This window comes from Nyctereutes procyonoides, unplaced genomic scaffold, assembly GCF_905146905.1.
Source record: "Nyctereutes procyonoides isolate TBG_1078 unplaced genomic scaffold, NYPRO_anot_genome, whole genome shotgun sequence".
Classification (NCBI taxonomy): Eukaryota; Metazoa; Chordata; class Mammalia; order Carnivora; family Canidae; genus Nyctereutes; species Nyctereutes procyonoides.
The window spans coordinates 24,262,134-24,277,103 of NW_026575043.1; the positions used below are offsets into that span (position 1 = coordinate 24,262,134).

At 55.7% G+C, this 14,970-nt stretch overlaps 1 protein-coding gene across 1 annotated transcript in view; it reads left to right on the plus strand.

Moving 5' to 3' along the window:
- The window catches only part of GMDS (GDP-mannose 4,6-dehydratase), a 583,021-nt gene extending 569,618 nt beyond the window's left edge, over positions 1 to 13,403 (plus strand). Inside the window, exons 10-11 of the mRNA XM_055321890.1 lie at positions 12,741 to 12,809; positions 13,098 to 13,403. Coding sequence (XP_055177865.1) covers positions 12,741 to 12,809; positions 13,098 to 13,160 — 132 coding nt within the window. The 3' untranslated portion in view covers positions 13,161 to 13,403. The remainder of the gene's footprint in view (positions 1 to 12,740; positions 12,810 to 13,097) is intronic.
- The last annotated feature ends 1,567 nt before the right edge of the window (positions 13,404 to 14,970 follow it).

The window sequence follows — 14,970 nt, forward strand, 5'->3', positions numbered from 1 at the left end:
ACCCGAGGGCCACGGCTCCGTGCAGACGGATGCAGGGGCATAGCTGTGCGGGCACCAGCGACTGGGCCAACAGCGAGCAGGGCCTCGGAGGAGGAACTGTACAAGTCCTTCGGGTCCATCCCTCCCCTCACTTACAGATGAGGAGAGCTCGGGGCCAGGAGCTCACCCGCAGGCCAGAGCTAGGCCTCAGCCCTGCGACCCCCCGTCCTCCCGTACGCAACCCCGGGGAGGCCTTTCCAGGACGTCAGGCACACTCTGGGAGCTGACGGGGTGCGCAGGGCTGCTGGGCTCGGGCCCTGGGCACCCCCAAGCCGGCCTTTCCCCTCTGCTGAGCACCCGCCAAGGCCCCTGCACAGGGCTGCATAGACGCTCAGGAGTCTGATCCATGGAAGTCCCCGAACCACTCCATTGAGGCATCACTGTGACACAGTGGGCATGACCTTGAACCAAGTCCCGGCCTTCACGTGTGCCAGCCCCGAGTGGACCCGTCAGCCCTGCCCCAATCTTGACAACGCCTGCCGTGGCTGGCACTCGGGCCCAGGACCTTCTGAACTGCTGTCAGTCGACAAAGACGAGCCCACTTTCAGTGCCCATGAGCTTCCGTGGGCCTGATGCAGCCCGAGTCCTGAACCCCCTGGGACTCCAGCCTCGTCCCTCCCTGAGCATCTCTGCAGAGTGCAGTGCGCACGCCGCACACCGGGGAGGGTGAGGCCCTGCCTGGTGCTTTTATCAGCCCATGGAGCAGGAGAAACAGCAGGAAGGATGTGCCCCCCAACAGCCCCGACGTTCGCAGCATGTCCTGTCCGTCCTCTCTCTTGGCCCCCTTAGTCATTAGGGATGACAGCACGGAGGACCGTCCTCTGGAAACCCTCTGGGGGAGGCAGCGTAGGCGCAGCCGTGTCCCCCAGGCAGTGCCAGGAAGGCAGAGGGAGCAAGCGGCCGGGGCCCCAGGGAGGCCCAGCACCTGGCCCTGCCCCGCCGCGGGCCCTTGGAGGGGCTATGGCCTTTACGTTTCTGTGATCGATAATTCCTCACATCCGGGTGGAGCCCCGGTCTCCAGAGCATTTTCACGTACGCTCCGGTGTTGTTTCAGGGCCGCTGGCGGAGCGGGGACCAAGGCCTTGTTTCTCTGCGACATTAAAGCCTGCTCCCCGTGGCAGCCGTGCAGGCGGCCCCGCGGGCTTTGTGAGTGAGGCCGCCCCAGGGCCACCGGGCACCTGCCAGGGGCTGCTGTGCAGGGCACCGCGCTAGGAGTCCCCCCAGGGCTCCATCAAAGCCAAGCGGACTATTTTCCACTGCATTTTCCTGAAAGGATGTTATGATTTTCTAGATGTTTGGTGGCTGGCGATAAATCAGGCTTTTATGATGTCATGTGAAAGGCCGCCTCTCGGACTTCCTCCTGCCACAAGCCAGAGATTAGAGCGGCCGTGTGGGTAGGGCGGCGTGGACGGAGCGTCCTGCGGGGCCGGGGAGGCGTGGGCCACCCCGGCTCCTGCCCCTGAGCTAACCGCACTTCCTCAGCTGCGGGCCGTGGGCATCGCATCAAGAGCCAAAACAGGACTGTGTGTCCGTGGAGGGACGGGGGCACTCAGGTGAACGTACGAGACGTTTCCTTGCAAGTAGTTCGGCCCTAACGGCGGCGGCGAGGTTAGGGGAAAGGTGACCTCGCTGCGAGCGTTTGTAAACGCGCTTGACGCAGCCGAAAGGCTCTGGCTCGGGCCTGGTCGGGGCTCAGCCCCGCGGGGAGCCTTAGGCCTCCCCAGTGCTGCCCCCCCACCCGTGCGGCGCCCACGCCACGTGCAAACCTCCCGCGCTCGGGCCTGGCACCCGAAGCCTCCAGTGGCTCAGAGCGCGAGCCCGACCCCGCGATTTGGGTTGAACACTGGTCTCCCTGCAGCTCAGGGAACTGTCATTACATAGAATCTGGTTTTTTTTAAAAAAGGGAAACCCAAGCAAGTTTCGGGGCTATGCCCAGTCCCCTGAGAACCGGCGGAGAGGAAGGCGGCTTCCGATGGGAGCGGGTGTGGACGGCCCCCTCGGCCGCGGGGACTCTGCTCACACAGGGCAAGGGCGGGTGGGCCACCAGGTCCATGGGCGGCCCTGCGCACCCCACAGGTGCCAGCACAGCAGGCCGGCTCCCGCCCTCTGCCCCAGGAGGTCCCTCAGGCCCCGCGTTCCAGGCCCAGCTGGGCAGGGTCCTGACCCCCAACTGGAGGAGCCTGGGCCTGATCCCCTCAATGTGGCCGGAGGCTTCTGGGTGGGTGGCACAGGCACATCAAAGAGTGACAGCTTCTTTTTTTTTTTTTTTAAGATTTTATTTATTTATTCATGAGAGACAGAGAGAGAGGCAGAGGGAGAAGCAGGCTCCATGCAGGGAGCCCGAGGTGGGACTCGATCCCGAGTCTTCAGGATCACACCCTGGGCTGAAGGCGGTGTAAACCGCTGAGCCACCCAGGGATCCCTAGAGTGACAGCTTCTCTGGGAGTAAAGGGGTTGGAGCAAGCCACACAAAAGTACGTCCTCCACCCTTTTAAACATTAAGCTGAAAGTCAAGCCCATGCTCGCTTTAAAAAACTGCGTTGGCCTCTGAAAATCCAACTGAGAACTGGCCGAGGCAGCCCGCCCACGCTGGTGGCCGGCCACCGCGGACGCTTTAGGATCCGGAGCAAGGTCTCCGAAAATGTGCTTTGCTGGGGAAGGCCGGGATCACGCAGCAGGCCTGACCGTCCCACCCCTCCCACCTCGCCTCGGGCCTGGGTCCCCTCGTCACCCTGTCCAGACCCAGCGTCCTTGTCTCTGACCCTCGGACTGGGGTACTGCTCCCTGCAGGCCCGCGTGCCTGCGGTGCCCCCGAGATGCCCTCCTACCCCAGGACTCACTGTGACTGGCTTCAACTGGTCCTTGGAATCTCAATCCTGTGTCCCCTCTTGGGAAGGCCTTCCCACACAGCCTTCCTACTCCTTATCACGCTGCCTTCCTCCACACTGCTAGTCCGGCACCTCCGGAGCTGACACGGTCTCTCTAGTCTCCTGTACTCTTGACCTTCTCTCCCTACCAGAACATCCGCTTACGGTGAGGGCCTGGCCTGTCCACGGCTGCTTCCCCAGCTCCAACACTATAAGCATTTGGCAACCAACAGTCAGGAGCATATGCGACGTTCACGATAATTGGGGGAAAAGTCGAATACAAAATCCTATATATTCTGGTTCTAATTATTCAAAAAATGATGATCTAAAATAGGAGAAGTCAGGCTACATGCAAGGTTAAAGTAACATAGAAGCATGTAAGACAACTCACTTAAAAAAATTACATTCTCGGGGCACCTGGGTGGCTCAGTGGGTTGAGCATCAGACTCTTGATTTCGGCTCAGGTCATGACGCTTAGTGCGGGGTCTGCTTGGGATTCTCTCTCTCCCTTCCCCTCTGCCCATCCCACTACTCACTATAAATAGATAAATAAATAAAACCTTTTTTAAAAAAAGGATTACATTTTCATCTATGACGTTACTACAAGAAATTAAAAGGATAGCTTTCCCTATACCTTACAAAAGCTAGCCCTAACAGTGTAAAATAAATCAGACGTAGTAGTAGCTACAGTCCATGTGTCATCCTGACTCCTCACAACTCTGCAGGATAGGTGGTGGTGTTTTCCCCAGATTTGAAACCCGGGGCTCAGAAAGACTGAGGAACTTGCCCCCCACGGCCACACAGCTAAGTGGTTGAGCCATGCCGTGACGCCAGGTCTCTCCAGCAATACCTCTGTGTTGGCGGTGGTGCCTACAGATCTTTTATTGCTGAGATAGAAGTTGTATACAGGGAAATGCACGGACCTTCACTATGTATCTTGGTCCATTTTGACAAATGCATGCGCTCATGTGTGCTACACTCCCATAGGATGAAGAACATCACTCAAGAGTTTCTTCGCACACCTTCCCTGTTGATCCTCTTCCCCTGTAACCACTGATTTACCATCTGTCGCCATCAGTTAGGTTGCGGGTACTGGAACTTCACACACATGGAATCATACTGGACTTACTCTCCTCTGTTCATCTCTTTCCTTCAGTGCTGGAGTATGTTGATATTTCCATATGTTGACACAGTATTTAGTCTTTAGAGATCTCTGTGACACTTAAATTAGTGAAGCATAAAGTGTGTCGCTTATAGGACTTTGTAGTGAGGGTTGGAACTACGAGCATTCTGAGCGCTGGACTAAGAACCAAAAATCTTGGCTTCTCGTCCAAAACCCTACCACTGAGGGCTTTGTGACATTAACCACATTATTTGTTTAAATCTCTCTATAGATGTGTTCAGGTATAGGATTCTGTTCCTCTTAGAAACATATGAAAGAAAGAATGCAAGGTAACATGTCGTACAGACCCCCAGCAGCCAGGTAAACTCGTTACGAACCGTGACGATAGGAAACGAAATGATGGATAGATAAAAATCATAAAGAAGCAAGTCTCTGTCTTAATACTCTTCTCCATGCCTCTCAAAACCCTTACTAACAAACGTCATCATAGGTGTCTTAATTTTCTCCTCAGTATGAAAATCCCCAGAGAAACAACCGAAAAACAAGAATTTGAATGTAGTCAGCTGCCAGGTTAGTCCTAGAATTTCTTAACAAGTTAGTGAGGGAATGAATGTTTGAAGGAATCTAGAGGTGTACATTTGAATGACCCTACCATCTAATTTTTATTCTGGTTGGGAGAAGGATGACGGATGGATGGATGGAAGGAAGGAAGGAAGGAAGGAAGGAAGGAAGGAAGGGTGGAAGGAAGGATGGATAGATGGATGGAAGGAAGGATAGATGGATGGAATGGAAGGAAGGAAGGATGGATGGATGGATGGAAGGAAGGATGGATGGAAGGAAGGATGGAAGGAAGGAATGGATGGATGGATGGATGGAAGGAAAGATGGATGGATGGAAGAAATGAAGGAAGGATGGATGGATGGATGGATGGAAGGAATGAAGGAAGGATGGAAGGATGAATGGATAGATGGAAGGAAGGAAGGGTGGAAGGAAGGAAGGATAGATGGAGGAAAGGAAAAGAAGGAAGGATTGATGGAAGGATGGATGGATGGAAGGAAGGATGGATGGATGGAATGAAGGAAGGATGAATGGATGGATAGATGGATGGAAGGAAGGATGGATAGATGGACAGAAGGATGGATGGATGGATGGATGGGTGGATAGATGGAAGGAAGGATGGATGGATGGTTGGATGTATGGAAGGATGGATGGACAGGTGGATAAATTGAAAGAAGGAAGGATTACTGAAGTGAGTTTCTTGAATTGGAGTGACCTATGATACTATGTAAATTGAGAAAAACCCCAAAGGAAAAAAATACCCCATCTCTACCATGGAGGCATTCGGATTACTTACAATATTCTTAGCAGTGATATCCAGAGGGAGGGCAGAGCCTTTTCTGAGGGGCAGGGCATGTTTCCTGACAAACTGGAGGGGATCGAGCTGAAGGGGAGACGCTTCCCCTGGTGCCATCAGGGGTCCCCGTGGCCCCAGTTGGCCCTCTCTGGTGGCGAGGTGCTTCCTCTTACAGGCAGGCTGAAGGTAAGCGGCAGGGCAGTAGGGCTTTCACCCGCACAGACACTTTGCGCGGTGCTTTCGTCCCCAGGAAGCAGCCACCTGAAATGGATGCAAGATCTCTTGAGTTGCATTTTGAATGTGATCGTCTGGAGATTTAATTAGCTGATGTATGTAAAGTGCTTTGAGGGTAAAAAGTCCTCCAAGTGGCAAAAGAAAGGCAGCCTGCTCCTCGCGCTCCGGAGCGCCACTCGCCAATTAGGTCACAACAATCTTTAATCAGCCCACTTAAAGCTGCTTTATCTCCTTTCCTCGGGGTTTGTGTCACCTCCTACCAGCATGGGCAAATCTTTACACCCTCGATCCAGTTATTAACAGTAACCAGTAATTTCGAATGAAGATGGTGCTGGCTTTGAAGCCTGGAATGCTGAGGTCACTAACAATCTTATCTCCCTTTCATTAGCTGGCTCTGCATCACAGCTGTGAGTCAGCCCCCCGTATCAGCTGCTTGGAGCAAAGATCAGTGAGGAAATCAGAACCAAGAGGGCTCCGGTTACAGCACTTAATCTAGCTTTCCCCAGCTTGATACTCCTGTAAGCACCCGGGATCAAGAAATGAAGCTAACAACAACAACAAAAATTAACTCTACAATTACAATTAGGGATGTGCAACAGGTACAGAAAGGCATGGCACCTCGTAATGCATATGATGCAAGACTTCATCCCCAAAATCTCCCTGATGCTTTTATTTAAAGCAACCCATTAAACGCCGACCTACAAGCAGACAGCTCCCCAAAAGCTACAAGGCACAGCTTCTAAGAAATGCTTTCCTTTGCTCGCTCACTCAGAGCCCGATTGCACAGGACAGGCCCCAGGGGCCCCCGGGGCCGGAGGGTGCACGTGGCCGGACGGTTCTGGGGACCCTGCTGGAGGGCCACCCTATGCCTGTGCCCGGTCAGATGCGGCAGGAGAAGCTGGGCCTGGGGTTGGGGGGGAGGAACGGCATGGATACCCTGTGGGTCTGTGTGTGCACTCCACGCAGGATGATGGCCCACTGTCCTCGCCTCCACACGTCTCCAGCATGACTGCCTGAAGGGACTTTCGCCGCCGTATTTTTAAAAAAGTATTGAAAAGGCAGTTAGCGTGTTTAAGTCCTACATTCCCCCCACACGATCGTGTTGTCTGTGCGTGTCACCTCTTTGCCTAACGCCACCTCACTTTGTATGCTGACCGTATGTTTAGAACACATGGAGGGAAGCAGCATCGATACGTAGGCGGCACCGTGAACGCCATCAGTCGGGTTCTCCCCTAACTGGGTCCTCCCCCCCCAACCCCGCATCTCTGTTCACACGGGGACACATGGGGAAGACAGTGTTCTCACTCACTTCCCACGGAGGCTCTGCTGGGCTGGGTGGGGGGGCCTACACGCAGAGGGGGGGTGGTTCTCTCCCTCTGTTGGGTAGCTCTTAACAGCTCCTGATTCCAAATGACATATGTTATCACCTGAAAATAAGTGGTCCCCAACCCAAAAAAATGGGATCAATGAGGGGTCACAGGATCCTAGAGACGCCCAGAGGCACTGTCCAAGAGGTCACTGTGGACATCCTGATGGTCACCACCAGGGCTCACAGTCAAGGCCACCGGTGGAGGTGACCATGGGGGCAATGGTGACTCCACGGGCTGCCCGTCTAGGTGCATTCAGATGCCATCCTTAGGTGCGACTGGTGCCATCCTTGGGGCGATGGGGGCTCTGCGGGCTGCCCGTCTAGGTGCACAGGTGCCATCCGTGGGGCTGTGGGGGCTCCACAGGCTCTCAGTCTTTGTGCACAGGTGTCCCATGTTGCCCTGTGCCAGGTGCCCCCAGCAGCCTCCCCCGGGGAACTGAGGACAGGGGCACAGTGCAGGGCCTGCTCACTCTGTTTTGCTCCCTTTGCCACTTTATCTCCTCTGTCAGTAGCTCTGGAGCGGGTGCTGACTGACTCAATTTCCCTGAGGCTGAGCCCCAGCATTGTTTGGGGGCTGACGGCACTGTGTCCGCCTGCTGAGGGACAGGCCCACTGAGTCCCGCTTCCTGAGCAGACGGGACAGCCCACTGTTTTCTTCTTGTCTCTTATCGGCCCTTGTCAGTAAGGAGCGGCCTGGCTGCAGCTTGGGTTTGTGCTGATAGCCAGCAGCAGGAGCGAAGGGGGGAATGTTCCATACGGTTCTTAGGCCTAAGAACCCGCGGCCTCCGCACGGAGACTCCCTCCCTCTCTGGGGAGGCTCCTGGGCGCAGGGCTTTAAACTGCCCCGTGGGACACATACCACATTGCAGACTTTCTCAGACTTTTCTCATTCTTACCGACTCCCGGCTGCACGTCCTGAATCTTGACTGGGATACTCTGAACGACTTTAAGGCTTGGTCCATTTTGCTGGTTTGTTTTGCTTGATTTTTTTTTTTTTTTTGGTTTTTTGTTTTGCTTTGTCTTGTTCTTAGCATTTCTTCATCTCTAAAAAGAAGCATTTCCCCAAGAGTAAAGTTTTCCTGCTCACTCCACATTAGCATAAAGTTAGATCAAGAACCAAATTTGTTTCATTCTTTTATTCCCTTGGAACCTGAGCTATTCCTCAATTTTTTTTTCTGAAAAGTAGAAGGAAAGAAATGAATATCCAGTGTTCCTCACAGCTCCATATTTTAAACTCTTGAAGATGTGTAACCAGGGCTTTTACTGGTCTTAGTTTTCTTTATTAACATCCCCTGTCTATACATCTTCTCCTTATTTATAGCACTCAAGAGTCAATTTATTTCAATATGCACATTAGAAATTTAACAACATCCTGCCAAAAGAGCTCACGCTTTCAAAATGTTTCTCCACCTAAACAGATGTGCTTTGCAAACCTCACAGGCTGACCTGTTGAGAAATCAACATCGTATCCAACACATAATTTGAAATAAATATTAAAATTTCCCCAACACAACCGCAGTGAAAAGGGGAGACAGAGAGCATGACTCCATGAACTTTGAGAAGTTATCCTATGCCATCAGTCTATTTAAGAGCAGTCCCCACAGTGATTTTAGGGAAAGTGGGTGGGTGTCAAAGGCATCTAATGTGTTAAACACCCCTCAAAATTAAAAAAAAAAAGGCGGGGGGGGGGGCGGGAGGGTGAAGGGAGGAAAGAAAACTAACCGGTGTAATTTAAAGATGTGTCGTTATCTTGATCTAGATAAAAAGGCACCCAGAGATCTGAGGAAAGGGGACTGTAGTTTGAGTAGAAGATAATAGCACAGCATGGTGTCTCCTTTTCTGGATTTTATGTTAACTACTGTGGGCTCAGGAACTGGCTTAATGACTTTTCCAGGATTTGGTCTGGCCCTTTATCAGTTCACTATAACAAGAACATAAGCCAGGAAAGCCTGAAAAATTGCTGCAGCAAAACATGCCCTCCTACCGTGCCGCTGTTTGCAACCCGGGCCATTGGCATTGGGCCTGTGGGGTTTATGCCTTGACAGCCGCGGGCGGAGGACAGCTCCTGAAGGTCTGCGAGGCAGCGGTCATCAGGGAGCCCCGGAGAAAGACAGGGGGCTCCAGGCATCTGGACATGCACGTTTCCTCCTCGCTCACGCTGTTGTGCTGCTGTAAAATGCTCAGCTAAACCTAATTGAATTTGACAATAATAAATCACATGTTGAAACTGTATAGCTCACCTAAGGAACAGCAATGGAAACACTGAAGACACCAGAAGCCAGAGTTCAGGAAATGTCATATTCACATAGAAATGCTTTAAATTTTTCCCAGAGCTTTATTGTCTCTTTTTTTAAAGAAAAGCTCCAGACCACCCAGCGCACAAAGTCCATCTTGGAAACTGTACATAAAATCTTCTCTTTAATCAGCTCTTGCCCCTGTTGTCATCCTACGACTCTAAGCCTATAAATAAAGAAGGAACTGAACTGTCAAAAATGAAGCGAAGAACAAAAATAGATGAATCATTCTCTCTCGTCCCGAGGAGATGATCACGCCCTCGTGGAGAAGGTTTGTGAAATGTAAAAGGAAACTGTATTGTGGCCTCATCTGCCCCCCGCCACCCCATTGCTCCACACAGTCCTGCGAGCAGAGCAGCTAGTTGCTGATGTCCGTCCAGGTAGGGATCAAGCTTCCAGGGCCCCTTCTCTCTTCACGTGCCGAAGAAGCTTCTTGAAGCTTCCATAAGGAGGCGGCCCTGCGTTCTAGGTCCGCGCTGTCATTCCAGAGCCACCGGCGCTCCCATGCCACACCGTCCCCACGCCACCCTCCAAGTGCACCCTGTGCCCCAAACCCTGCGGCCTCAACCATTTGCTGCCTCTTCTCTCGAAAGGACACAACAGAAGGAAGTTAGAAGGTCCTTCAGGGAAGGGGAGGTGTGGGACAAGCCGGACGCCCCACGATGAGGGAGGCACAGGACGAGTCTGGATGCTGGCTCCCGGCAGCTGGCGCAGAGAGCTGCTGCTTGGTTCTGGTGGAACCTCATCCTTTTCCTTCACGAGGGCTCTTGGTCTAATTAAATTTCAGGGAGACAGAGCCTTGGCAGAAGGTTAAAGTTAGCTGCTAGGCTGGAACGGAGGAGTTGGGCTCAAAACTAAATTGGGAAGTCGAACGGGGTGCGTCTCTGGTTTCAATGAAATACTTTTACGGCATATGGTAGCGATGTCTGTGTCTGAGCTTTGGAGAGCCAGTTTTCTTTCTCCTTAATTGTAGTTCCCTAGTTGTTTTTATATTATGAGCTACTTGTAGGAAAATACAGGAAACATAATTACAATACAAAGCTCCCTTTCCCAAGCCTACTGAGATCATTTGAAGCCAAACTGGGTTTTAGGGTTTTGCTAACCATAAGGTCAGAGCCATGAATTGCATCCTATGCAATGCTGGTTGATTTACAGCAAGTGCTGCGTGATTAAACACTGACCACGTTACTTGGAGCTACGCAACGGCTATAGAATCGAGGGAGGGCGGTGTTGCTTCATGACACCACATTTCACAGCTCTCGGGGGAAAAGAATGACCATCTTTGTGTGACGCTTAGAGTAAAATAGAGAAGTATTGTGGAAGTACATACAAGTTTACTTAGGGAGAGGAAAGAGAATTTAATTTGTTTTTCCACTTATATTTCCAGCTCCATGCGGTGTTGAATTGCTCATTATTAACTTCTGTATCCTACCTTTCCTGAAAAATCTGTATATGGACTGTCAGGAGCAGCAGAAATAACTTTAGTTTTACTATTATCAACACTCGGGAGAGGAAATCAGTACCTCGGCGTATTGTGAGATGCAAAGCCATTGGGAGTTTGAGTTGTTCAAGCCTAAAAAGTAATGATGGCTGATGGAGAATGAGGGCTGTTGAGCTTACTCTGTCGGAGAAGGGGCCCAAAGGCACAGTAAGGAGCCCCCCTCACCCCAGGGGCGTCCATTCCCAGCCCCAGCGCCCCTGGATGCCTGAACCCGCCCAGAGCTGGACGCCCAACCAAACCCCCTATACGCCATGTTTCTTCCTCTACCTGCGTGCCTGTGATAAAGTTTAATCTCTAAAATGGGCACATAAGAAATTAATAACGAATCATAACATAGAATAACTATAACAATACACTAATAAAAGTCACATGATTCACGGGGTGTGGCTGTCTCGAAACACCTTCCCATAGTACTTGGGCTTTTTCAAACTTGTGACGATGTGAGATGATAAAATGCCTGGTGATGAGAGGAAGGGCTGTCAGGCTAGGCTACTGCTGACCTTGTGCCAGGGGGGTGGAGGGGCTGCTCTGGCCCGGGGGGGCCTACTCTGGCCCAGGGGGCTGCAGCCTCACAGGTGATGCTCCGAGAAGCCGGACTGCTGTGCTCTCATTCATGAGAGCGTCCCGACAGCCTTGGATGGGGAGGTCTTAGCCGTGACCAGGGCCCTGCCCAGCCCCTGTGCCTCTGTCAGCCTTCCCCTGCCCCGCTACCCTTCGGGGACTCCATCAGAAATCCCTGGGGCGGGCTTGCCGCAGCAGGTGCATCACCCGTCCGTTGCCTTCACCCCATGCAGCTGGTTCAGGTGGCTCTAACATTGTGTGGCCGGGATCCTTCTCTCGGGGGTGTTTACCGTGGTTGAGGCTCCCCGTCAGGCTGCCTCCCATTCTTCGGGGTTCAGGACCCGCCTTGTGCACCCGTGGATGAAGCATTTGCACCCACAAAGCTCAACGCCCGTCTCCCCCCAGAATGGTCTCTTTTCCTCCTCTCTTCCTCCCTCCCTTTCTTTTTCCGAATCATCCTGGAATTCTCATCTTGGTTTTCTCCTCCGTGGTCTGCAGAGACCTGTACTAAGAGGCGGTGGTGAGGGCGCCGAGCAGGATCGCACCCTGTGCTGCGGCCACTCCTGCAGGCAGTCGCCCTCCGGGGAGGCCTCCTGAAGGGCCGGCTCTGCCCCGAGCAGCTGCAGGGCGAGGCCCGGGGCCACCCCGAGGTCGTAGCGTGCATGTAGACGCGGACACCTCGGTGGGTGAGGAGGGTGGAGGCCCACTGGGGCAGGTGGCAGCTCGGCCCTCCTGCACAGGAGCCCGGCTCCGCCTGCCAATACCTTGCTGGGGGGGGGGGGGGCGGACCGCGGGGAGCACAGGCCTGTCCGTCCTCCCGGTCACCGCCCCTGAGCTTCGGTTTCCTTTTACATGCCTGTGGGTGTGCTGCCCCCTCCCCCGTGCGAGCCCTCGGGGTCCCAGAGCTCGAGGCCCCCCAGGTCGCCTGGATGAGGGACACCAGCGCCCCGCTGCGGGCGGGGCGGGGAGGGGTGGAGGGGGCACCGTGGTGGGGGGGCGGGGGGCGGGGGCACTGGGGTCGGAGGGGGGAGGGGGCACTGGGATGGGGGGCACTGGGGCCTAGGGGGGAGGGGGCACTGGGGTCCGGGGGGCACTGGTGTGGGGGGGCAGGGGGCGGGGGCACTGGGGTCCCGCCGGGGTCCTCGGCGGTGCGCCCCGCCCCGGAGGGGAGCGGCGGGAGGGCCCGGGGGTGCGGGCGGCGGGGTGTCCGCTCCTGCCCCGCCCGAGGAGCGCAGTGATCGGGAGCAGTGGCCACCGCAGTCCCGGGTCCCGGCCCTCGCCGCGGGGCTGCCAGGTCCCCAGCCGGGCGCGGCGGCCGAGCGGGAGGGGCCGGGAGCACTGGGCCCTCCGCCCTCCGCCCTCCGCCCTCCGCCCGCCCAGCGCCGCCCCTCCCCGCAGGACTTTCTGCAGGGCGACTGCACCAAAGCGAAACAGAAGCTGAGCTGGAAGCCCCGGGTCGCCTTTGATGTGAGCGCCTGCCCTCCCGGCTGGGGCCCCCAGGGGGGGGGGATGCCCGGCCCCAGGGGGCGGGGGTGCCCGGGGTGCCCCGCCGGAGGGCGCGGGGGCGGGGTGCCGGGGGGCGGGGGTGCCCGGGGTGCCCCGCCGGAGGGCGCGGGGGGGGGCGGGGTGCCGGGGGGAAGGGGGTGCCCGGGGTGCCCCGCCGGAGGGCGCGGGGCGCAGCGGGGCGCGGGGCGGCCGGGGCGGGGCTGTCGCCCGAGAGCCCCGAGCTCCTCCCTCACCCCCCGCCGGGTCCAGGAGCTGGTCCGGGAGATGGTGGACGCGGACGTGGAGCTCATGAGAACCAACCCGAACGCCTGAGGCCCGCTGCGACCCAAGGCCGCGACCCGACCTGAGCCCGGAGCGCCCTTCGCCCTTCGCCCTTCGCAGCAGGCGGGCCGGACCCGCAGGCCTCGGCGACGCCTCCCCAGCGGCGGGGGATCAGCCAGGTGCCTGCACCGCACTCCCCTGTCCTTCAGATTATGTCCTTTGACCGCGGAAATCGGGGCCTTTCAAATTGTTTTTCTCTTTTCTTATTAAAAATGGCCTTTCTATGAACTGGCACTAAGTGGAGGTCCGTGTGTTCCCTGAGGGATGAAACCGCTACAGGGGCTCCAGCAACACACCCCGACCCCCCCCCCAGCCCCTGCAGGTGGCAGCCCTGCTGGGCCCGGCCCGTCCCTGTCCCCCGCCCCTGCCCCGACGTTTCCATCCCCCCTTCTGGTGACAATGGGTCGCTCCGTGCAGCTGGAGGGAACCCAGGTCCCGCAGGAAGGAGGCAGCGCCCCCCCCCCTGCTGCTGACTGTAATTAGATCCCACGGGGCTCCCACCCCTCGGAAGAAGTCTTGAGGAATGGGGTGGGGTGGGGGGCAGAAGGAGAAGGAGGAATGGGGGTGGGGGGGGCAGAAGGAGAAAGAGGAATGGGGGTGGGGTGGGGGGCAGAAGGAGAAGGAGGAATGGGGTGGGGTGGGGGGCAGGAGAAGGAGGAATGGAGGTGATAGAGGTGGGGTGGGGGACAGAAGGAGAAGGAGGAATGGGGGTGGGGTGGGGGGGAGAAGGGGCAGAAGGAGAAACCTGGAGGTAAGTGGTATTGGAACATTCCACGCCAAAGCCCCCGAGTTACCCGGAAGCCCCGAGTTACCCGGAGGTCTCTGAGCCCAGGCCTTTCCTCGTGGGCTCGGATTCTTCGCACAACACTAACTCCAAGCGCCTCTCAGGGCTAGATCACATTTTAAATCTGATTATAATGTACTCAGTCAACCAATTTATATTAAGTGCCTAATATATGTCGGACACTGCACACTTGAACTACATCAGTGTTGATTAAAAATTATTGGGATCCCTGGGTGGCGCAGCCGGTTTGGCGCCTGCCTTTGGCCCAGGGCGCGATCCTGGGGACCCGGGATCGAGTCCCACATCAGGCTCCCGGTGCATGGAGCCTGCTTCTCCCTCTGCCTGTGTCTCTGCCTCTCTCTCTCTCTCTCTGTGTGTGACTATCATAAATAAAAAAAAAATTATAATAAAGAGGTGTAAGCTGGGCCTCAGGTCACTGGATCCATTTCCACCGATGCGTCCGGGAGGCGGACCGGCCCTGCCCACGGGCACACACGCTCCTGAGCACGGCCCAGGGCTGCGCTGAGTGAACCCCGGCAGGTGGACGCCCGTGTGGAGCCCACGAGCGGCACGCAGAGCTGCGTGTACAGGTGTATACTTCTGCATGAAATACAAGATTTTGCCCTAGAATAAATTAGGTCAGAACTCTTCTTTTCCCCCTCACTCCCCCTCCAAGGAAAATAAAATAAAACTTTATAGCAAATGGAATTCCAGTCTTCGCACATGCTCGCGGGAACGCGGGTGAACTATTTCTGAATGTCTTCGCCGGCAGGTTTATGATCCGGGAGGGCCCGGCTGGCGGCTGGCGGCAGGAAAGAGGGCTCTTTGTGTGGCTGCCCGGCGGTGCAGGGCCCGCTGGCCAGGGCGCCGCGCCTCCGCCTTCCACGCAGCAGAACCGGGCGGCGCGCTCCGGGGCGGCCCCAGGACGGGCCTTCTCCCCATCGGGATGCTGCTAAGTGGAAACAGATGGCCCCGGAAGGCCGGGCTCCAGGATGGAGAGGGCTGGTGGGCACACAC